The sequence below is a fragment of the Coenobita brevimanus genome, chromosome 51 (assembly GCF_032717465.1).
Source record: "Coenobita brevimanus isolate Jiangsu-jjx chromosome 51, ASM3271746v2, whole genome shotgun sequence".
Classification (NCBI taxonomy): Eukaryota; Metazoa; Arthropoda; class Malacostraca; order Decapoda; family Coenobitidae; genus Coenobita; species Coenobita brevimanus.
The window spans coordinates 227,818-253,454 of NC_137004.1; the positions used below are offsets into that span (position 1 = coordinate 227,818).

The 25,637-nt window shown below is 40.6% G+C and overlaps 1 protein-coding gene across 1 annotated transcript in view; it reads right to left on the reverse strand.

Annotated features, from left to right (window-relative positions):
• The window catches only part of pins (G-protein-signaling modulator pins), a 42,883-nt gene that overhangs the window by 10,942 nt on the left and 6,304 nt on the right, over positions 1 to 25,637 (reverse strand). Inside the window, exons 3-7 of the mRNA XM_080272456.1 lie at positions 24,615 to 24,757; positions 17,007 to 17,130; positions 11,069 to 11,184; positions 7,701 to 7,965; positions 5,088 to 5,243 (exon numbers count right to left, since the gene is read on the reverse strand). Coding sequence (XP_080128582.1) covers positions 5,088 to 5,243; positions 7,701 to 7,965; positions 11,069 to 11,184; positions 17,007 to 17,130; positions 24,615 to 24,757 — 804 coding nt within the window. The remainder of the gene's footprint in view (positions 1 to 5,087; positions 5,244 to 7,700; positions 7,966 to 11,068; positions 11,185 to 17,006; positions 17,131 to 24,614; positions 24,758 to 25,637) is intronic.

Consider the following 25,637-nt stretch of genomic DNA (forward strand, 5'->3'; position numbering starts at 1 on the left):
ACACAATGAACTAAGAAAAATGCAGGGATATTCTGGGACTTTTGAAAATTGCAATAAAAAATAATGATGCAAAATACATATCAATAATATATTAACTTACATCAATTGCTTTATTATATATAAGATAATGTACAGTACTATATCCTGCCCAAAGAAACCATCCACTTTGTTCCTTCATTTAAACTTACACTCTCTCCTTCATACTGCCCACTGAATCCTCATCACTCACTGTCTACTTTATTTCCATTATTAGTGTAATTTCCTATACTGACACTTTTCAATTTCGTATATTATTATAATTTTGAAGTGTTTTAAGAAAATAATCACTCAATGAAATAAAAAAGGCTTGATGAAACATTATGAAAAGGATACTCGTATGTCACATTTCATTCTAGGGCATCTACACATCCTAATACATACAATTTTATGGAACTGCTTAAGTAATGCTCAACACACTACAATGAGGTTCAGAGTAACAGCCACACCATAAATAACTTGTAGTAAACATGACTTGCAACTATGACACTAGGTAGGGGAGAGCGGTGATGGTTCGGGCACTTCATTTGCCAAAAAATACAAATTAATAGCAACTACAAATTTCTCAGGGCCAAAATATAGTGCTCAATATTCAAAGCTTTAGCTCTTCAAGTTTTCAATGAGGATGTGAAAGAAGAGAGGTATCTAAACATCCGAACCATCCCACACTGTTGGGATAGTTTGGCCACAACAGTGGGATTGTTCAGCAACATATATTTGTCTAGATCATATAAAAATATGATACAGATAAATTCTTAAGCAAGAACTTGATCATTAAACATATTTCATTGTATATAACACAAAAATACTGCTTCATATAATACACTTGACATCCTTGATTGCTTAACTGTTTTTACTTTTGAATGGGGGAAAAACTTGGTATTGTAACTAATTTTATGAATTACCAATTCTCTCTCTCTCTCTCTCTCTCTCTCTCTCTCTCTCTCACACACACACACACACACACACACACACATTCAGGGTAAAGTTTAAGTCCCAAGCAACAGTAAATGAAATTATCAGTAGAACATGGAAATTATCAGACAAGGAAAGGTTAAAAAATGTTTGGATAAGGAGAGATGCAAAGGAGGAAGAAAGAGCTAAGATAAAGGAGTTAGTACAGGAAGCAAAGGTAAAAAACAAACAGAGAATGGAGAAAGAGAAGACAATGTTTTATTGAAGAGTTATGGATCAGAAATTAAGGAAGTGGTATCGGCGGAGAGCAGGAGAAAAGAGGGTATAAAAAACATCAAAAAGAATTGGAAGGTGACATATACTAATGCTGATGGTTTAATATTGGCAAGGCTAGAAATCAATGATTTTTTGAGGGTTCAAGAACCTGATGTTATGTGCTTTGTAGGGACCAATTTAAGAGAAGATATTGATGTTCATAAGGGAGATGGTAAATACAAACTGTGGAGAAGAGACAGAAGAGAAAAAACGGGAGGAGGAGTGATGATAGCAGCGAAGAACAACATAAATGTAGATACCGTGGAAATGGGAGAAGGCAGGGCTGAAGTGATAAATATGAAATTAGAAACTGGAGAGAATGTTAAGAGAGATATGGTGGTAGAGTATGTTCCCTCTAAGACACGAGCATGGAATGATGATGAATACCAGGAAATGTTGTCAGACATGGTTAGTTATTTACAGAAATGACTGAGAAAAGCAGCAATATAATTTTAATGAGTGACTTCAACTGTAAAGAGGTGAACTGGGAGGAATGGGACTCAGCAGACAGCGAAGATTCGTGGGGCACTATATTGTTAAATATAATAATGAACAATGTGATGACGCAATAGGTCAAAGAAGAGACACGGTTCTGAGGTGAGGACACACCAGCAAGATTAGATTTACTGTTTACCAAAGAACCCGATGTAATAGATTCTTTGAAATATATGTGTCCTATAGGAAAAAGTGATCATGTGGTCACTGAGTTCCAGATGATAATAGGGAAGGTAGAGCCAAGAGACGAGCTTATAGGCAGAGAAGATACAACTTTAGGAAAGCAAACTTTGCAGGATTGAGAAAATTTTTTGAAATGCGGACTGGAGAAAATTCAGAGAAACAAGAGAGATACAGAGGAAGTGGGATATTTTTCCAGGCTTCTATAATTCGGGAGTGGAAAAATTTGAGCCAAGAGTAAGGGGGAAAGAAAACAGGAAAATGGAGTGGTTTAATAGAAGATGTATGACAGCAAAAAAAAGAGAGAGAGACACGGCGAGGAACAACTGGAGAAAGAGAGGTAACAACAGAACAAAGGAAGAATATGAAAGAACTAGAAATGAATACACAAGAACATGCACAGAGGAAGATAGGAATTTTGAAAAAGGTATAATAGACAAACGCAAGGATGAACCCAAACTGTTTTATAGATTTGTCGAAGGCAAACTGAAACAAAAGGAAGGAATCACCAAACTGAAAGTAGAAGGAGAGGTCTATAAAGATGTGGCAATGCAAGCTGAAATAATGAACAAATGTTTCCAATCAGTTTTCACTAAAGAAAAGGAGTTTGTGGAAGGGGAGGGAGTGACTACAAATGTAGTGATAAAAGATATAAAATTGGAGGTACAGGAAGTGTATAAATTACTGGAAACTCAAGATTTAAGAAATGCCCAAGAACCTGATGGAATCTCTAATTGGGCACTGAAGGAATGCAGAGAACAACTGGCAGATAAGATTCACGGTCTAATTGTGTGTTCTCTGGAAGAGGGAAAAGTGCCTCGGGAATGGAAGAGGGAAATGTGATACCAATATATAAGGCAGGAAACAGGGAAGAACCCCTGAATTATAGACCAGTGTCCCAAACCAGCATGGTCGAAAAATTGTGCGAGAGAATTCTGAAAGATAGATGGATAAAATATCTGGAAGAGATGAATATTTTGACTGAAAGTCAGTTTAGATTCAGAAGTGGAAGGTCATGTGTTTCTAACCTATTGAGCTTTTACTCTAGAGCAATTGACATGCTACAGGAGAGAGATGGTTGTGTGTATTTAGATTTGTAGAAGGCCTTTGACAAGGTACCCCATAAGAGGCTTATGCGGAAACTAGAGCATATAGGAGGACTGAAGGGGAACCTCCCGCAATGGATGAGAGACTTTTTAAGAGACAGACAAATGAGGACAGTAATAAGAGATAGGATGTCTGGATGGAGGGAAGTAACAAGTGGGGTCCCACAGGGCTTGGTGTTGGCACTAGTAATGTTCCTGATTTACGTAAATGATATGGTAGATGGAGCGAGTAGTTATTCAAGTCTGTTTGCTGATGATGCAAAAATCTTGAGGAAGGTAGAGGTTGAGGAGGATTGTAAAATGCTGCAGGAGGATCTGGATAGGATACACGATTGGAGTCGGATGTGGGAAATGAAACTGAATGCAAAGAAATGTAAAATATTGGAAATGGGTAAAAGTACGAAGAGGCAATCACTGAATTATTTGATGGGTAATGAACCAATCACAAAAGTGAGAAAAGAGAAAGATTTGGGAGTGCTGGTCCAGGATAGTTTGTCACCTGAAAAACATATTAACAAGATAGTTAGAGAGACGTATAAACTCTTGACTAACATATGAGTAGCATTTCATTACATGGATAAGGATGTGATGAAAAAATTGATAGTGGCCATGATCCATCCCAGGTTAGAATATGCAGCAGTACTGTGGTCCCCACACAAAAAGAAAAATATAAACAAGATTGAGAGAATACAAAGAACAGGAACCAAGATGGTCCCCAGTCTGGCAGATCTGTCATACAGAGAGAGGCTGGAAAAACTGGATTTGCCTTCCTTAGAGGAAAGGAGAAAGAGGGGCGACACGATTGCAGTGTTCATGATCATGATGGGAGTAAACAAATTGACAAAAAAGATCTGTTTGTATGGGATAAGAGAGTAACAAGAGGACATGGAATGAAACTGAAGAAGCCGAGCTGCTTGAAGGATATCAAGAAATATGGTTTTCTTTACAGATGTATAGACCTGTGGAATAGCCTAGGCAAAGAGATCGTCCAGTCTAAAAACTTAAACGAGTTTAAAGCTAAATTTGACTTATTGAGAAACAGAGATGGGACCCCACGAGTGTAGCTCATTTCCTGTATATCACAATTAGGTAAATACACACACACACACACACACACACACACACACACACACACACAGTGCCGGAGTCAACACTTCTGTCTCCTCGCTCTGTGCTGGCTACCCTGGGCCGCAACTGGCCACACCTAAATAGTACCCGCCTTTCTCTCTATGCAAGCTTTTAGTTATACTGTATGTAAGCATTTAGTTATATATAGCTAAACTACATGAAATACATAATTATACTGTACAAATATATGGCCTGACAAAAACATCTTACTCACCATCGGACTGATGATCTGGCCTCTGATAAAACATCCCCCTGCTCTACTGAACAAACCACCCTGAAGCTATAGCATAACCGCTGAAGGCATTTAAGTCTAACACAAGGAAGTTTCACATCACTATACCATATCTTCTACAAATGATGATGTTTTCACATAATATATTTTACACATGAATCCATAGATATTCATGGCGACAAAGCTTACGACAGTCAGTTAAGAAATTATGAAAAAAGCCTGAGCTCCATCAGCTAGTGTGACTGTCACTGTCATCAACTTCTGCCAGCTTTATGGTGACCGACTCTTGCATGTTCAAGCAAAATATTGCGAGCATGGTACTTATATGTTTTCCAAGAATATCAACGTCTGAGCTATCCCACAGTCCGAACCATCACCACCCTCCTCTATTTTAAAGTTTAAGAGCATTCATCATTAATACCGCATTATGTAAATGCTAACATGACACTAGTTATTCAACTCAAGTGTTTGGAAAGCCAACTAAATATCTGGCAGAACTAAAGACAGCCTGACAAATAAGCTCCAGAAAAGCAAACTAAGAAAATACAAGTCAGGCCATTTAACTGTAAAATAAAAAAAAAATGCAAGTGCCTTTATATGCAGTGAAAGCAAGCTCATCAAACACAGTACAGTACCATCCATCGTATAATAAAACTAACCATCTGAAAATGGAGTCTGACCTTAAGGAGATCCATATTTTCCATGGACTTGCGGCGTGTTCGGGACTTGGCATCATCAGGAGAGTCTGAGTCAAGGGGAGTTGGAGGTAGACCCAAAACCTTCCGGATATCACTGAGGTTCATTTGTGCTGCTGCCTGCCCAGTCTTGTCACCAATCTGTAAGTGGAGGTCACTTACTGTATTTATGAAAAATTGTAAACATCTTCCTGTTGTTATTATTGCTTTGGTCCCGAACTCATCTGGACTTGAAACCTGGTGGACTGCATGCTGAAACTTCCCTTCTTCTGCAGTCCACCATCCTCCTCTCTGAGGAATGTCTCTATAACCATAAAGGTGAGTTGCCCAGTTATGTCAGTGCCAATATGTGAAGGCACTCCTCTCTCATTTAACACTTTCCTGTAAGTATTAATCCCTTTATTCTAATTTTCAACACAATTTTAATCATATAATATTAGGATAATGGGGGATATGGATGGAAGAGTAGGCACTGGTCCTGAGGATGACTTATCTGGGTTGTAATGGAGTACCAGGAGAAAATGATAATGGGAAGCAACTGAAGGATATGTGCCAGGAAAGGAGGTTGTGCATTTGTAAACATGTATTTCAAACACCAGGATGCAAATAAATATACATGGTGTAGAGGAAATGGGAATTGTGTTGAAAGGAGCCTGATGATTACATATTTTCTGAAAGGTTATGATGGGAATGGTTGCCAGTACGTGGGCTGTGAGAGGACGACGTGGAGCTCTGTCAGATTACATGATTGTGGTATGAAAGATCAAGCTCAGAGGAGTGAGGTGGACCAGGAGAGAGAGAGGAGCAGTAAGAAAATTTTTTTACCTTGGTAAAAGCTGAAAAATCGACCCCCGAATTGCGGCTGGGGTGGAGTATAGTTTCAGAAAAATATGGTCTTTAGAGGTTAAGAGAATGCAGCTGTATGTCCTTTCATGTGACTGCATATGTATGAACCCAGATGAAGTTCCCACGATGACATATGAGAGCTCACTTACGAACACAGCCACTATAACACAGTTTTCACATGCCGTTCTTCATCTACAAGGTGCTATGAAAAATTTTCCAGACTGAGATCGCGACTTCTAAACAGCTTGTAGTAGTGCGATGCACCTATAGGTGGCAGTATTAACAAGCACTGTGAGTCAGTGTGCCATGCAGCACAGAGCTAAGTGGCCATGGGGACTTGCGATGTTCATTTGGTTGCTGTTGTGCATGTGTTGTCTGATGATTTTCGAGATGGACATAAAAGAGGAACAGCAAATTTGCATCATATTTTATGTGAATCTCGGGAAAAATGCACCAGAGACCCTGGCAATGATTCAACAAGTGTTTGGTGAGTAATCTCTTGGTCAGACAGCCTCACCAAGACGCAAAACAGCCTGACAGGCAAAATGCAATGTCAAGAGCATGCTGATAATTTTAACTGACATCAAGAGGATTGGGCACAAGGAATTCATCCTAGCTGGCCAAAGTGTCAATTCCAACTTCTACTGTGATGCTTTGCAGCAACTGCATGAAGATGTGAGAAGGCAATTCTCCACCCTTTGGTGAGACAACAACTGGCTGCCTCACCATGACAACACCCCAGCTCACAGTGCACTCAACGCTAAGCAGTTTTTGGCCAAGAACAACATGACTATCAACCCCCACCCTTCTTAATCACCAGACTGGATCCCCTGTGACTTCCATCTGATCCCAAAAATGAAGATCACACTTAAAGGACATCATTTTGATACCAATGAGGACATCCAGAAGGAATAGCCAGCGGTGCTCTACACTTTCGTCAAAAGGCACTTCCAGGGAGTGTTCCAGAAATGGAGGGAATGCAGGGACCAGTGTATCAATGCACAAGGGAACTACTTGGAAGATGATGGCAGCCAATAGGAGCTATGGTGAGTTTTCAGTTTTATACAGCAATAGTCTGGAAAACACTGGATAGCACCTAGTACACTTCAAAAGCCTTCTACACCAATATCCATGCTTGATTTGCCAGTTGGGCACAGGTCACTTCTCCAGTGACAAACCATGGTGCTCCTTGACTCTAAAGGTCGGCTGCCCTTCTATGGTTAGAATGTGTACAGTATAGTACAGCCGCCCATCCACGTCAGGTGCAATATGTGCAAGATGGCTATTACAGTACAATACATACATGTGAGGCCACAGTAGGTGAAAGAATATCTTTACAGTGAAAGAAGTGACCCTGTGCAGAATGGAGTGGTAGAGGTGAAAAGGAATCGAAGTTGTTAGAAGGTAACAGTTTAGCAAGGATATAATTTTATCCATGTACAATTTTGTTGCAATTTTTTCCCAACCTGAGTTTCATTAAATGTATGGTAAATAATACATGGGATGATTATATTTCAATAAATCCACATCTGATCATTCAATGATTTAAACCACTTATAATCTTTATTCTTAATAAGGATATCCTCCATGCCACAATGTAACACTCACCTAAAAGTTATTTTCACTTATTTATTTATTTATTTTTTTTTTGCAACCACTGACACACCAAAAAATATATAATGAATTAGATCTCAAGAGATGAAGATAGACATCACACATGATGTTAAGAAAGGAAATGATAAAGAGACTAACTTCTTTTGATATATGCAGGTGCCTGGTAGCATAGTGCAGGGCTTTATCATTGTTGTTGGTGGCAGAATACGCATTACCAAGGCTCCAGCAGGCACGTCCTTCCCCAACCTTGTCAGCAAGCTCTTCTGCAATGGCTAAGTGGCGAAGGTGATAGTGTATTGCAGTGGGGTAGTCCCTCAGCAGTGTGTAGGTGTTACCCAATGAGTAACATGCCTGGGCCTCCACTGCTCGATCTCCTAGTTCCTGTGCCAGCTGCAGTGTTTTCCTGAAAAAAAAAAATAAATAAAATACATATATATATATATATATATATATATATATATAATTTTCATCCCAAGTTACATTACTGTTTGCTAACACATCAACTTCTTCATCCTCCACAAGAAGGGTGGTTTCCTCATTTGAACTGCATCATGTAGTGTCCCACCCATTCGTTGGAGACCATTGGAGATAAATTTTAACCCTTGAAATGCCGATAAAAACCAAAATTATGGTATCTAGGGTTGGTGGCAGTACTTCAAAGAAGAGGGAGAGTGACCACGTGCAGTTTGCCACCACAAGGACATGGGATGAAATTCCATCTTGTGCAGTGTTTGTGATAAGTAGATGCATAGAAGATACAGTGGTATTAGAGGGAGACTGTGAGATGATTCTGATATCATGTCTGTGGTGTGTTGGGTAGAGCATGTAGAGACTGTCAGGTATCAAGTGTGATTTTGCTAGTGAGTTTCTTCATGTGGAAGAGTTTTGTTACTTGGGAGACATGTTATGTGCTGGAGGTGGGGCTGGAGTGAGGAGTGCTTGGAAAAAGTTCAGGGAGCTGTTGTCTCTCCTGACACTGAGACAGAAATCCCTCTGTGACAATGAATCTTTGTATGTGACATGTTAGGAGTGTAATGCTGTATGGTAGTGAAAGAGGATATTCGTAAGCTCAAACATACTGAAATGACAATGGCTATAGTCGGACTCGCGCCCGTTCGCGGCTGTGGTGTGGCCCGCACCTGTGTACAATGGTGCCACGTTTCCCCAATTTGCGATGTGAAACGGAAGCTATTTATGTACAAGGCATCACAAATTCGATAAATTCAGATGAATAAAACTTACACTTGTGTATTTTGATGGATGAATCAACAGTAATCTTATTATGCATAAAATATTTATACAGTAACACAGAAACATGGCATACATATTGTACAGTGTTGCTAAAAGAAATTGTAGTCACTTTTAATGTTTTTTAGCGTAGTTTTAGGGTGGGTAATAATATTACAGTTATGGATATAAGAGAATGAGCCTGAAAAAAGAAGAAATATGCCAATATCCAAAGTAAAAGAAATAATTCATATAATTCTTGTGAGTGGCAGCACTGACACACCCAGTCTGGCTTAAGATAAAGTACGTACCCCTCCGTAGACACAAGGATAGCTTGTACAGGTGTTGCTAGGGAAAAATGCTCACATTTACTGGCTTTTACCATAATTTTAAGGGCGAGGAATAATCATATTTATAATCATAAGCTAATATGTAGGACAAAATAGTAGGCATATGCCAATACCGAAGTAAAAAAAAAAAAACATTATTCACTCGCGAGCGGCAACACTTCCACACCCAGTCGGTGGCCTTGACCTCAGGGGTGGTGTGGAGAGAGAGAGATGGAGGAAGGGGAAAGAGAATGAATGAATGAAAATCAATCATGGTACTGCAATAACGGGTCATGTGTCGCCGTATACAAAAAATGATAAATATCACTAAATATAACAAAACCAAAATAACAAATGAAAGCACAATTATAAACAACTTATAAAAGAATCAAAAGTACTCAGGGTGGCTCACATCTCCCGCCAGGAGAGAGAGAGAGAGAGAGAGAGAGATAACGGTATAGAAAACGTGGCAACACTGTACACAGGTGCGGGCCACACCACAGCCGCAAACGGGCGCGAGTCCGACTATAGGTTAATATGCAGTGCATCCTTGAACACAAGGCCTGGAAGGGCTAGGTTTATGATGGAAGTGTTAAGAGGAGGGATGGAGGTGGGGTAGGTTGAGATGGTTTGGGCATGTGGAGAGGATGGGGGATGACAAATGGGTGCACAAAGTGAAAAGTGTGAATGTTGGGGGTGGGGCTGTGAAGGGCAGATAAAAAAAAAGCCTCAGGGATAAAGGACTGAATAGGGAGGCTGTCAGAGATCATGCTGCATGGACAGCCACCATTAGGTGACTAAGGCTGACACTAGCAAGCATGTTGGAGCTTTTATAAATGAAATGAAACGATAACCCTATGTCTTAAATGAAATTTAAAGCTGATTATGATGATGACAATATTGCACATTGAGTAAACTCTAGTGGAAGGTGGTGGCAACCATCATCCACTCACTTGATGTAGTGCTGCCTACTTCTTCCTTAGCCTTTATCATTCTTTTTCTGTGCCTGCCCTCCTTTCTTCCTATTTCTCTCGTCTTTCCTGTCACTTCTTAATGCTTTTCTTTCCCTTACAGGTGGCTTTACATTGAGTGACAAGCCAAATGGTTTCCTGTAAGCCAAGAAACCATTTACAACGCTGGGTGGCAACCATATAAAACCATACGTGCTCCCTACGTGTCAACAAGTGGATTGGTGGAGGGTTAGTGCCCCTCCCCGTAAAACAAATAACTCAAAGTCAACTGGCCACCCCTTACAGGATTTTGGCATCTTGCAATAGATAGATACATAGATAGATAGTAAACTCTCAGTTACCTGGCAAAATTCAGCCAATCTCTAAGCTGAATAATGTGAAATGCCGGATATTGCATAGTACTCCCTATCGGTCAAATACTCGGCATCAGGACAGATATTGCATTACTATCCGTCTTGACACTCTATCCTAAAACCTTTCCCATGAGTAAAAGATGAAAATTTAAGCATAAAATACAATAAAGTAATGATACAATACAGTACAGTGATAAAGTAATACAGCATCAGCTGGCTACCGTTTATGAGCCGATAGATAAACTTCGATGCTGGGTGTCACACAGAATTGCTACTCACATCCCATTTTGGTGCCAGATATTGCTTTAATTAAGCCAAGCCAGCAGTGCCGGATACTGCGACGATGGATAACTGAGAGTTTACTGTATAACTGTGCTGATATAAGTTATGGAAGGTCAAGTGCAATCACTGATTCATCTTACAGCAACTCCCAACCCAAAAATGTTTGTGGACTACTCCAAGTTGAAAATAATAAATAAAAAGTCTTTCAATACTTTGGTGGTTACATAACAAGTGAGACACAACTGAGCAACTGTGCTTACACAAGAGGAAAGCAGTTTGCAATATTTTTAGTAAATCTGGACCTTCAATATCAACATGCATGAAACCATATCTGTAATTCTTACTTGTAGTGCTCAGCAGCTGTTTCAAATTCTCCCAGAAATATATGAGCATTTCCTAAGTTACTGTGTGCTCTCCTCTCTGCTGCCTTATCTCCAAATTCCTTGGCAATGGCTAACCTCTGGAAGAAAAGATTTTAAAACAGTGATGACATTCATGAGCTGTTAGTAATATAAGCAAATTTAAAAAACAAAAATGAACATAAAAATGGCATATGAGCAATCTTCATTTACAAGACTCATTACAGATGATGACACTGACATCAACTATTACAGTATGGTGCATTTTACAGATTGTGTTTGCTGAAAATATAGTGATCCCCCTAACATTTACAGGTTCAGCATCAGCAGCTACAATTATTTAGAGTACAGTGATCAATAGCAAATCCTGTTGTGGCCATTCATGCATCTGGACAGACTTGTAGAATGTCCATGAAGCATTGGATATATGACATACAATAAGCATGGGTTTGCCTCGATGCCAAATGACTGTGTTTTCACTCACTCTAAGGCTTGGGAATGGGAAATATATCGCTAGCTGCCAAAATACTGAATATAAAAACTCTATCTGTAGTAGTATGGGCTGGCTGACACCATGTATTAATGCATACTGAGAAAATGCAAAAAATAAGAGAGTAAGATGACGATAAAGAGGGTAGTAAGGGAGTAAAAGATAAAAATGGCACATTGCTGGTGGAGAAGGGAGAAAAAATGTGCATGTGGAGAGAACACTTGAAGGAATTATTTGCCACAGAGAATGAAAGTAACATTAGTATGAGTCACTGAGGAATGGCTGGGAGAAGGAGAGAGATGAGAAGGGAGGAATCAGTTGTATTAAAGTAGTGGAATCAATAATGAAAGTCAAAATGGGGAAAGCCCCAAGAATCGACGGAGTGTGTGGTGAAATGATGAAGCATGGGGGAGAGATTATAACGGAATGGATATGGAAATATGCAGAAAGGTCCGGGAGGAAGGCAGGGTCCTGGAGGATTGGAAGTCAGGTATAATTATTCTCCAATATGAAGGAAACGGGGAGGAAAAAAAGTGTATGGTATGCATCGAAACATTTGTCTTCTTAGTTTAACAGGAAAAGTATAGGGTAGGATACTTACTGACAGAGTTATAAAAATAACAGAGGAATCATAGGGTCCCAGAGGATTGGAAGTCAGGTATAATTATTACCCAATATGAAGGAAAAGGGGGGGAAAAAAGTGTATAGTAAACATCGGAACATCTGTCTTCTTAGTTTAATAGGACAAGTATACCTGTATGGTAGGATACTTACTGACAGAGTTATAGATATAACAGTGGAATCAGTTGGAAAAGAACAGGGACGTTTCAGGAAGGGAAGAGGCTGAGTACATTAGATTGTCATCCTAAGGTGTTTAATGGAGAAGTTTCTACAGAAAGGAAAGGTCTATGCTGCCTTCTGGATTTGAAGAAAGCATATGACCAAGTGGACAGACAAGGAATGTGGAAAATAGCAAAAGTATATGGAGTACAAGGGAAGCTGCTGAATGTGCTAGGGTTGCAATGTGTGTGGATGGTGAATTGAATACATTTGTCAATCCAAATGCTGGGTTGATACAGGGATGTGTCATGTCTCCATGGCTGTTCGAATTGTATATGGATGGAGTTATAAGACAGATACAAGGCAGGACAGTGGATCTTGAAGCACCCCTAATGAAAAAGGGCAGTATCTGGGAACTTCATGTTCTGTTGCTTGCATATGATACTGTATTGTTATGTGAAGACGAAGAGGAACTGCAAGGCTTGGTGAATGAGTCTGGGACAGTAAGCAATGGAATCGAAAAGCGATTGTCGGAAAGAGTATTGCTGTGGCCTTCGAGAGAAATGAAGTCACTGAATGCACAGTGAAACTGGATAGCGAGGAGATGGAAAATATGAAAACATTTATGTACCTTGGTAGTGTGATAAGTAAGGATGGAAGTTTGGAGGCTGAAATACTTTAAAGGGTACAGCATGGAAGAAAGGTTGCTGGTTACTGAAAGCAGTGACAAGAAATAGGAGAGTGAACAAAGTAGTAAAAACGTCTCTGCATGACAGTACTGTGATTTCCACTCTAACGTATAGAGACGAAGCTTGGGCCTCACTGGGAGGACACAAGTAAAGCAAGAGTGACAGGAGAGAAAATGAGTTATTTGAGAGGAAGAACGTGGAGTTATATGTAGAGACTGACATATAAGGAAGTGAAGTAGCACTGTGGTAAGGAAGTGGATGTGATAGAATGACAGAAAGCATTAGGAGAGATTCACTGAAGTGGTTTGGCCATGTGGAGATGATGATGAGTAACAGACTAACTAAGAGTATGTATGTGAGTGAGGTGGTGACCAAGGATGAGATGGAAGGATGGAGCAGAGATATTTGAGAGAGGGGCTGTGAGTTTGGTGAGGGCAATGAAATGGCAGAGAACGGGGCAACAGGGAGGCAATCTGTTTGTGGCCACCCATTACAGAATTCAGGAATCTGGGTATATATAAATAGACAGATAAAGTATGACAGTGCTGACATTTCTTACAGTGTTCATCACTTAATGAGTTCAGCCCACTCTTCTAACAAGATTGGCCCACATCCATGATATGGGTGCGTAGATATAACTGGTGTCTGAATGACTAAAGTCCATTACATTGTAAGTCTGAAGGTTCAACGTCAGGTTTTGTCTCTTCTGAGTCAGATATTCTTCAACCCTTAATGTTTCCCACAGCAAACCCACTTGCATGTTCTTGGGAAGAGCAAATATTAATATAAGATTGTTACAATGAAAAAACCTGAACCAGTGAATTTGGCTCACAATATAGTAGCTTGATTTCATTGGTCCCACCTCACAGAGGGATGATAACATCAAATACTACACCAACATCCCCGCCATATTTACAGCATGTCCATTGCACACTCCCCTATCTTTGAATCATCTTCAACAACTGTAAGAGAAATATACCACTTCTTTGTCACCTAAGGTATTTTCAGTACTGTTCCCAACAGGGCAGAAGGAGTTTGGTTTACCCCAGCCAGTGTTACTGTACATGCAAATACACCACTTCCAGATGGACAAAATCTTCACTCCTCAGAAAAACTGTTGTACTATTCAGTTTCAACAGCTCAGTCTCTAAGTTAACTTAAACAGGATGAATGATTTGGGGAGAGGAGCACAGGGGTTTAACACAAATTAAAGAATAAATATGGAAACAAATATCCATCCATGCATCCATCATCTAAACCTGTGCTCCCCCGTGAGGAGCATAGGAGTCTTGTTAGGCAAGTTGGTCATTTGAGAGCAACCACCCTTACTCATCCCTGAGTGGCATGACATGAGCAATAGAACGCCAACTACCCCTTGGATATGAACCCACACAGGCACAATTCAGTGGTAGCACCTTAATTACCCATTAAACCACCAGGCGCCATAGTTTGGCTATACAGTATGGTTACCACCCAGCATAGTAAATAGTTTCCTGGTGTACAGAAGGAAAATAAAATAGACACCCATCTTGAGACAGAGAGAGATTGAAAACTGGTAGGCACACAGGCACAGACAGACAGGCAGACTGATAGGCAGAGATATGAAGACAGATGGAGACAAAAATATACACAGCTCAAAAAAAAAGGAGGGGGAGATTTATGTCTCTAAGAACTGGGGACAAGTTGAGAGAGAGAGAGAGAGAGAGAGAGAGACGGACGGACGGACGGACAGACACAGACAGAGGGGGGGGGGGATGCACACAGGTAAAGATACAGGCTGACAAGACAGACAGGCTGAAGGGCAGACAGAAAGCCACAGACATGTGGGCAGACATAAGCAGAACAAAACTCATGCAAAGTATGGTATGTACAAAATTAAAAAGAAAAATAGGGGAAAATGGGACATTAACGCATCTGATAAAGACTACTTGGGTTTGGGTGGAGAGAAAGTGAGATGAGGACTGCACATTAGTGGCCTCAATTTTTGCCAGACTGGCTTCCTATCCCCGTAATCCTCCATCTAATATACTGTACTATAGCACTAGCTGTGTGTGTGTGTGTGTGTGTGTGTGTTCTTACCTAATTGTATCTTTACAGGAATGAGTCAAGCTCGTACTGTCCTGTGTCTTAAACCATATTTATCGTACATATCCTTAAATTTGTGAATTGTTTTGGCACACACTATTTCATTCGGTAGTGCATTCCATTGATCAATTGCTCTGTTTGGGAAACTGAATTTCCTTACGTCTTTATCACCTCTCTTCTTATGCAGATCATTGCCTTTCGTTCAAAAAGTTCACCATCCATCCTCCTCATTACTCTCCACGTATACCTGTGGATCATCTTATGCCGAAAGTAGGTGTTGGCTATTGCCAAGCCCTTACCAGCACAGATGTCCACCAAAGCACTACCATTCCCATCTACTTCAGCTGGCACACCCCACTGACCAACCACTCCATCCACTCGTACATTCCCAACTTTGCCAATCATGTCTCCAATCAAAAGCACTCTCTCACTCCTCTCAAATTTGTCCATACATGCTTCTACTCTCACCCAAAACTCATCTTTCACTCTTGCCACTCGGTCCTCTGTCGGAGCATACACACATACAATTGTCCACGCTGGTATACCTACTTTCATCCTCACCCATACAATCCTTGCACCCACTGTTCCATACTCTCTTTTATTCTCCTTCCACTTCTTGCTTATAATCAGATATACTCCCTCTCTTGCCCTCTCATCCTCATTAACTCCTGGACATATACCTAAACCATATTCCCATTCTCTCACCCTTTCACCTTTCCATTTAGTTTCAGTCAATCCACATATATCCAATCTTGCATCCTCAAGCACCTGAACAATCTCTCTCTCTTTCTATTCATCATTCACTCCTTTCATATTCACAGACACAAAATACCTTGTTAACAATACTGGCTCACAAAGTCAATTAGGAGAAACATGAACGAAATGGGTTGTCTGGTTCACAATCGAGAGTAGCAGAACTGGTGCAAACACTGCTGATCCAGTCCCTCCAGTCATTTTTGGGACTATCAGGTATTATTCATGTGCAAAGCAAAAGAAGGTGAATGTAAATTTGTGGACCCTGAACTAATTAATACTTATTTGCTGCTTTACTTGGTTTTTGAAGGATTTAGTCATCGTGGAAGTATGGCAGACCAATTAACCATGATCATGGAGGTTTGACTGCATTTGAACACACTGGTATTTATGCCTGACACCACCACTAACCCTTGCTTCTTTCTTAGAAGCCACAGCAAAAGTTAAATGTAGGTAAAATGGTTTTAAGAATCAGACAAAATACATGGATCATCACCAAGATATACAGCGTATGAAATCCAAGTGATCACACACTTCACTAAACACTATCTGAGGCCGCCCAACAAACTATCTGGCAGGTGTGGGAACTTCAAGTGCCCTCTCATAATTTTGTCTGGTTTAAAAGAGGTGCCAGACCATCCAATGCCTGACAATTGGTGTTAGACCTGATTTGGTGTGTGTCCAAAAAGACTATTATAATTTACCAATACTCATTTATCCTAACCCTGCTTTCCTTGTAAACACAGGGTAAGGAGGTTCAACATATGGTTCTCTAGTCTCCACTGAAACATGACTGAAAGGAGAGGAAGTCCTACCCCCTATCACAGAAGCTACAAGGCCACTTACATCATTGCTTCAACAAGCAACACAAGTAAGAAATTTTTGGCTATCTCTCCAATTATGCATCTTTTAGCTGTATTATATGACACACAAGAAATATATGAGTAACTTTTTATTTCTCATATTCTGAGGATGAAACAAGGCAACAGTACTCTCACTGCAACGTTTCCTCACTTTAGGCATAATGGGTAAAGCAGACAGAAAGCTACTGAACAAAGAGACACATCCAAAAGATGTTGAGTATCAAAATTTTTTCAAAGGCAATGGAACAAAATCCAGTACTGACCTCACTGTGATAGTTGATGGCTTGTGTGAAGTTGCCAAGGAGATAGTGGGTGTTACCCAGGTTGCCACATGCCCGTCCCTGCGCTGATCGATCATTCAATTCCTCCATTAATCGTAGGTTAGCCCTGATCATAGATACAGCCATCAATAAGCATACATAAATGCAAAGTGAGGCTGTAGAATGCTATCACAACTCAAACCATGCTATAAAAATGAATGATTAGTGAATTATATTAAGTGTGCAAATAATACCTCTTTGTCATATCATCTGCAAATGAATAATTTTTGCAACCATTATCATCACTAACAAATGGAGTATGCTGGTACTGTTGCCGTGGCCTCAGTATCATATGGACTGTAGGAAACCAGCCACTTCAGCTAGAAGCTCCCAGAGATCTTTTGTTGAAGCAATGTTAAAGGAGCCTGAACTGTGAGTGAGGTACATGAGGAAAGCATGTGTGCTGTAGTGAGAACGACTTCATTACTGTGAGGGCATAGTGGACTGTTTGCAAGTTGTATTCAGTGTGTATTGGACCATGGAAGGATGATGTCCACATCACAGTATGGCTATATGCAAACAATTTCTGTGAGGTGACTGCCTGGCAGATGCTATTTACTGTTATGTTTAAAATGGCTGTGGAGGCTATACGGTGTGCTTATGTATATATTTGTGACATGTAGTGTAGGGTGGAGGACGAGGATGTTGAAGTGCTTTTTTTTTTTCTCCCTTTTTTTTTTGAAGGAGGGGGGGAATACAACATTTCTGGGGTGTGATGAATAGGGTGGAGTTAAAAAAAAAAAAAAAAATCTACAATTCAAAAAAAGTGTAGGTACTAAGCATTGATAAACATGTCAAAACTAAAGAAAATGCCATTTTGGGGGTGTTGCCATATTCTGTGTGCCAGCAACCCTCACTTTATTTCTCCATGAGAGTCACTGACTAAGAGAAATTTTTAAAAATAGTGTTAATCAGAATTAGCCACTTTGGAATTGTGATTTTCAGCTGAAATTATGCACAAATGAAATCAATTGCATAATATATCGGGCCTCATCCTTAACCCCTTAATCGCGGGGCATCACTTTCGTGACGCTTGGGAGCAAGAGATCATACCGTAGGGTGTCACTTTCGTGATTCTGTGTTATTTTGAATTCACCCGGGCTTTCAAGTAGTGGCTTGTATCATCTATCAGTACTGCCAATGTCCAACACTAGTCAGCACTCCTAATCTCATCTGTACTCCCATGCATTGTTGACAATTTAGCCATTTCTCCCCGTTCTTGACTCTCCTCCCTACCTCCCCTCCATTACCCTCTCCTCTCGCCTGCCCAGCCGTGCTGTGCTAAGTAAATCCTATCTGGAATTTTCCACTGATTTCATCCATCGAAATAAGCCCTATGCCCTATTCTTATACCAAATAATATATACAAAAAAGAAATAAGGTATGTGATAGTGCCATACGCCTGGAAATGGCTAATTATCACCTAAGAACACCTCACGTGCACTCGTTTGCTAATTTTCCCTGTTTATTTCCCCTTGAAATATGCCCTATAATCTATTCTTGTAATAAAAATATATATAAGAAAGGAAGGGAGAAGCCTAAGTGATATTTACATTCGCCTGGAACTACCTAATTTATTATGCATTGTCTAGATTTCCTGCCAATCATTTCATAGTGTATATATTAGGAGCTGTCACCACGCTGACATTGGCAGCATTGCACTCCCCCTAGGCCACCACACTGTATTCAGAGTACTGTCGTCTTTCAAGGTGAAACCACGTCGGATTCACGCCTGTTCAATTCCGCTGTTTTTTAGCCCCATGCAAAGGGCCCTGTGACCCCTACCCCCTACTAAACCTCGTGTGAAAAGGGGTAAAGGGCTAAGTGACTGCTGTGGAATGTGAACTGGCTAATTTATCAATGAAAATTATGGATAGTGACTACGATCTTTCTGGTGAGTAAAACAGTGCAAGTGGAAATGTAAATAATGTGTAAACAGAAAGTGAAAGCAATGAATGTAAATATAAGTGAACAGTGGAAAACAGTTTTATAAGTTACTGCAAGTGACAGTGCATAACACAGAGTAAAAAAAATAGAAATGTAAATAATGTAAATAAAATAAAGAATGTAAACAGAAATGTAAATGAGTAGTAATATAAGAATATGAGTATACATACTAGGAGTAATGAAAGTGAAAGTTTCACTCTAGCATGTATGAATACTGGGAGTTATGAAAGTGAAAGTAAAAGTGACAGATTCGCTCTCAATGCTAGTACTGTATATATATATACTGTATATATATATATATATATACAGTGCTCGACAAAAGTACTCCATGGCCTGCGCCCCTCCTACGAAACAAACCTTTCAACTATGGAAAAACATGTAAATAATGCATTATAATTTCCTTTAATGCTTGGCAGGGTATCCTTTGCATTTCTTCATGGACCTGAGACGTCGTGGAAGTGAAAGGGCGAGGTTCCTCAGGTGCTGGGGTGATATACTTGCCCAGGAATCACGAATGGCTGCTTCCAGCTTAGGCAGAGAGCTCACGTCCTTCCCTTGGAGATTTTTTTTTACGAGGTACCAGAGGTTTTCTATCGGGTTGATGTCTGGGCTATTGCCTGGCCAGTCTTTCATGAAAGAGACCTCGCAGTCACGAAGCCAGTTGGTGACAGATTTGGCTTTATGAGCAGGTGCACCGTCCTGCTGAAACACTCATGTACTTGTGAGCTCGAAGGACTCAAGTAAATGATCACAAAGCAGCTCCAGGGAAACGTCCTGATTCACTCAGCAGTTCTTGGGAAGCACAACAAGCTTCCCCAAACCCTTCCCAGAAAAACAACCCCATACCATTAGTGAATCAGGGTGTTTAACTGTGCTCTCCATTTAATGGGGGTCAAGCATGTCACTACCTCTGTGCCGGTACACGCGCGATCCTCAATTACAGGTAACGGTAAAAGTTGCCTGATCAGACCACAACACTGACAACCATACATCTATATATCTATACATACATATATATATATATATATATATATATATATATACAGGTAAGCCCTTAATTCACGTGAGGGTTAGGTTCCCAGACCCTTCGCGTATGTGGTAAATTCGCGTATATGTTCTGCCCTTGTGTGCACATAATTACGCATATCTACAAGTATATTACATCTGAATAATACTGTTTATGCAGTACGTACACCTTATAAACTAGCATAAAGTATTAAAAACAACAAAAATGTACGAAATTTAAAACTGAAACCTGACAAGCACAGGCGTAGGTGGAGACACTTCAGCAGTCTGGTGCACTAGCCCTCACTGCCTCCCGTATGCTACATTCTGCCTTCTTTAATGTATGAACAGTTGACTCATTCACCCCAAACATGCGGTTCCAAGACAATTCACAGGCGCAGGTGGAGACACTTTAGCACAGTCTGGTGCACTAGCCCTCACTGTCTCCCATAGCCTACGTTCTGCCTTCTTTATTGTATGAACAGTTGACTCACCCCAAACATACGGTTCTAAGACAATTCACCATCAAGTCAATTCACCGTCAAACATGGACAATTCCCCATCATTCTATTAATATACTTATTATTGATTAATTAATACTTTAATAACTAATTTTCAGGGGGATTTTATAACTCATATAAGTAAAAAACTAATGTACTGTACTTGCTAAATAAACATGTAAATAAATGACGGGGAATCGTCCTGACGGAGAATTGTCGCCGACATTCCTCCCTGAAGTTTGTCCAATACTTTAACTTTGTCAGTGACACCACTTTACCAGCCCACTTTGGTGTGTTACCACATGCATCACTAGCACTACGCTTAGGCCCCATGTTGGCAGACAAGGCAAGCAATCACTGGAAGGCAGAAAAATAAGCCACAAATAACGATTCTCGAGTCACGCATGATTCGACCGTTGGATTCAAACAGACTGTGTGGTGCATGGTAGACCAACCTCCCACACACACATACACACACACACACATACATATATGCATGCACAAGGGCAGCAGGTAGGCATTTTTTATATTTTATTTATTTCTTTTGTATATTGAAATTACTTATTTGAATATTATAATTTTATGTTTTAATTACTGTACGAAAAATTCGTGGATAACCGAAATCACGTGAAAAAAGTTCGCTTGAATTAAGGGGATTACCTGTACAGTACCCTCGCGTCCAGCACGGTTATATTGTCATGCATGGGTCACGTGTTGGACCAAAAACGTGTTGGACTAACAACAGAGCTTATGGGGAAAAATGAATTATGTCAGCAACCCTAGAAAAGTCACCCTAAATACCTACCACACACCTATACATATATTGGTACTATTGTGATTATAATAAATGGTACTGTGCTATGAATGATAACTAACCTTTTAGGATAGTGTTGGTGGGCTTGCTGGGAATGGAAGGTGGTATCCAAGGCTGTAGGTAGTCCTACTGGGTCCCTGGAGGATGGCTGTCGGCGTCTCTAGCGGGTAATGGCTGTTGCTCCTCCTCAACCTCCCTCATGAATCCTTCGAAATCACACTCAGAATCACTATCTTCGTCCACAGCCATGGAAGGTCCTGCTTCTGCCTGTCCTAGCACTCTGTAATCCTCGGCAAAGTGCATGCTTCTCACACTGTTGCCAAAGCCCCGTCTCGTGACTGTGGAAAGTGATCGCTGTCGCTGACTCGGTAGAGAATAAGGAGAAGCAACTTTGTTTATAAACTGGTACGCACGCCGATGAGAAGGGTTTCAAAACGATTGATATTTATTCTAAAATATTAATATGTATTCAGTGTCAGGCTAAATGTTCAATGCTGTAGTACGATACATTCTCTGTCGAGTCGCCTGGGTTTTGGTCACACTGTTTTGCCCGTCGTATCCTCGGCAGGAATCCATCCAGATGAATTACAAATGCCCGTGGTATCGTCGGCAATTTTACCACGTTACCGTTCCGATTTACCATCGTATCCTCGGCAAACCTGGTATGAAGTGCCGTGTGATAGCCTTCGGCTGCCAGGATCTTGTCTTGGTTTTTTTATTATGGTCCTCACGTTGGCTTCATTCATGTCGTAGGCCCTGGCAATGTCAACTTTCCTCTCCCCTTTCTTCTTCCTCTCGATGCTTTCTAGCTTGGTGGCCTGAGGGAGGTGCCGACGCTTCTTGGGGTTCTCAGAAGGCTTCCTAGGCATCGTGAGCAGGGTACAATGCAGTAACAAGGGCAGTAAATGCAGCAAGAAAAAAGCACTTTCCAATGCAATTATGTGACTGAGTGGCACTGTGGCGGGAGAAATTTAAACAAAACATCACGTGACACCAGAAGCGTTTTTAATTGGGCGGCATAACGATCACGTCACGATAGCGGGCGGGGAAGGCTACTTGATCAGAAGTTTTCATTGGCTATCATCATCATGGGAATGTCCAGTATGACCGTGTTGGACCGGAGGTGATCGTGCTAGAGTTGAACTCTGCGGATTTCACCCACTTCTCGGAGCTCTGTGCGTGTTATGCTAACACACTCGTCAGTAATTAAATCGTATTAAATAATACTAATTATTTGCTCTCTGTGCTGGACCTGAATCGTGCTGGACTAACGCGTGTTGGACGCGAGGGTACTGTATTGTGATCCCTACCCATACGTATGGAAGCGAGGCATGGACCTTGCAAGAGGGGAACAAGTCAAGCGTGAGAGCAGTGGAAATGAGTTACTTGAGAGAAGCATGTGGAGTGACATGGAGGGACAGGTTGACGAGTGAAGAAGTGAAGGAATGTTGTAGGGTGGATGTGGATGTGGTTGAGAAGATAAAGAGAAATACACTGAGGTGGTTTGGACATGTGGAGAGAATAGAGAATGAAAGACTGACTAAGAGGGTGTATGTGGGTGAGGTGGAGGGAGAGAGAGGGAGATGTTGACCGAGGATGAGGCAGAGGGATGGAGTTGTTGAGATGTATATGAGAGAGGGGGGAGTGAGCTGGGGGGAGGGTAGTCAAATGGTGGGTGACAGAGCGACTTGGAGGCGTTTTGTCTGAGGCCATCCTTTGCGGGATTAGGGCATCGGGCTATAGATAGATAAATAGATAGATTTATTTAGCAAGTACTGTACACTAGTTTCTGAATACTGTACTTGAACCTCTTCAAAGTCATTTTAAAATATACCCAGGATGTTGTAGTACCAATGGAAATTAATGAAGAAGCTATGGGTAATGCTGGAACTTAATTCAAATTCAACTACAGCGAGGTAGAAACTATTATTGTCTAAAAGTGCAACTCACGAATGACATCCAAAGCCTACGCTATTGAATGAACATAGACTCTGACAGATCCCCCTGAAAATTAGTTACTAAAGTATCAATTAATCAGTAATGAGTATATTTATAGAATGACGGGGAATTGTCCTGATGGGGAATCGTCCATATTTTGACGGCGAATTGTCAACTTCACAGTGAATTGTTCAGGAACCACATCAACAACCCTACTTGCTTCAGTAAAGGTAAGAACTACTGAATACTATAGTTTTCATGTTTTTTCCTCTTTATTCACTATTAATGTGTTACTTTAAACGTTTAAACATAAGGATATTTCATGTATGTGAGTGCTAAGGTGTGTGTATGTGGGAGTTTAGGCAGGTCTGGGAACGTATCCCCATTGACTCCATGTTATAATGGCCTTGCTATGCGATGGCTCGCTATATGACAGGGTTTTCAGGAACGGAACCCCATCGTATAATGAGCGATTACTGTACATATTAACACTCACCAAAAGACTGTGTGTTCTCTTCATAACCATGTGATGATGACGATTGCTGTGTGACAATGATGATTGCTGTATAGATAACAATGACTGCTGTATGATGACGACAATGATTGTAGTGCAGTTCCTACAGTGCCAGTGTGGTGAGGTGACGAGATGTGTGGCGACACTGCAGGTAAGCTGTGAGTCTAGTCTGACCCTTCTGACAGGATGCCAGATAACACCTTATGCTCTCTCTTTGGCTTAGATGGATTGCCTTTATCCTTTACTTGTTTCTTGGGAGCCATTTTTCACTTACACAATGAAGTACAGTGGAGTTGTAAACACGAGAAAGGCGACAACAAGGTAAGTAACAAACTGATTGGTGCTTACAATAAGACTGGCGGAGTGGCGGGAATGCCCATGAGTGCGGGTAAGCTAACTGTAGCTACAAATGAAGTGCAAGTTGCACGCCAATTTCAAATTAAGTTACAGTGTATAGTACAGCATTAAAATTAGTTTGATCCACAGAAACTTAAACTGGTGGATGCAAATTCCGCGGATAAGAAGGGTCTACTGTATACGCATCAATATATTTATACTATATGTACTGTATATAAATATTCTGAAATTATTTACAACTACATTAAATTTACCTTACAGAATAAAGGAAATATATTCACCATGCAGAAGAAGGTAAAGGAGGCACAGTTAGATGAAAGTTGGATAAAGGGGGAAAAAGAAGATGAGAGAATGAATTTTAAAATCCAGTGAAGAAAGCTCAAAATATGCAACAGGAAAGGAGAATTTACCAATGGGATAGGTTGGCAGGGAAGGTAAAGAAGTAAACGAGGGAGAGAATATGAAAAATCACTTACGCATAGTATTCAACAGCTTTCTGCAAACAATGCTTGACCTCATCACTGAACCCCCCTGGCTCCTGAGGTCCAATGCGCCCCAAGTGCTTTCCCTGGGCATGGTAGACATTGCCCAGGTTGTATAGTGCTCTGCCTTCACCAACCTGACAACACCAACACAATATTCACTATTTACGCAGTGCTCAGTAAGTGTCAGGATTCTGTTCTTAAGGGAAGAAAACTAACCAGTTGAACAGCTATCTTAAAAAATCACAAACTTTGAAAATTTAGGGGCAAACACAACCAGATTCCAAACAAATTATTTCACAGAGAAAAAAAAAAAAAAAAATGCATACCCACATACTTCTACAGGTTATCAGGGTACAAAAATTGTGATATACTGTAACTGAAATCACAACTCCTTCATTACAACAGTATTGTACAGTTGACCCTCGCTATAACGGACTAGCTGGGAGAAAGCCGGGTCCGTTCGAGCTGATACAGTCAAGTCGCCTGATCCGCAGGAATTAGAGACTGGTACCTACCCGCGGATTACGAATTCTGCGGTTTATAAAGTTAAGAACCAATGGGAAAAAAGGATATTTAGCCTGGACCCTCATGGAACCCCCCTACAGCACCCTACCTACACCTAACTAGCCAATAGCAAACACAAACAGACACTCTTTGAAAAATTCAATGTGTCACGGGGTTCTTAAATTAAGAGCAATTATTAAATGATAATGTTCAATAATACTGAAGAGCAGGGACAATGAACTGTCATGCTAATAATCAAGCAATGATTACTTTATGCCGGCCTGCTTCGCCGACTCTCTCAGAACGAGAATTTATAAACTTTCTCAACGGTACACAGCAGAGACTAATTACTCACAATTGCTGTTTATTAGTACTGTTAGCCTGTGGAGAAAGTGACTTCACCCCTGACAATAAATAACTAATACTATTAATAATATCAGGTTCTTGCTGAGCGTTAACTCCTAGAAGGCACAACGAATTTTAAGCTTAATACAACAAGACTGGCCTAAG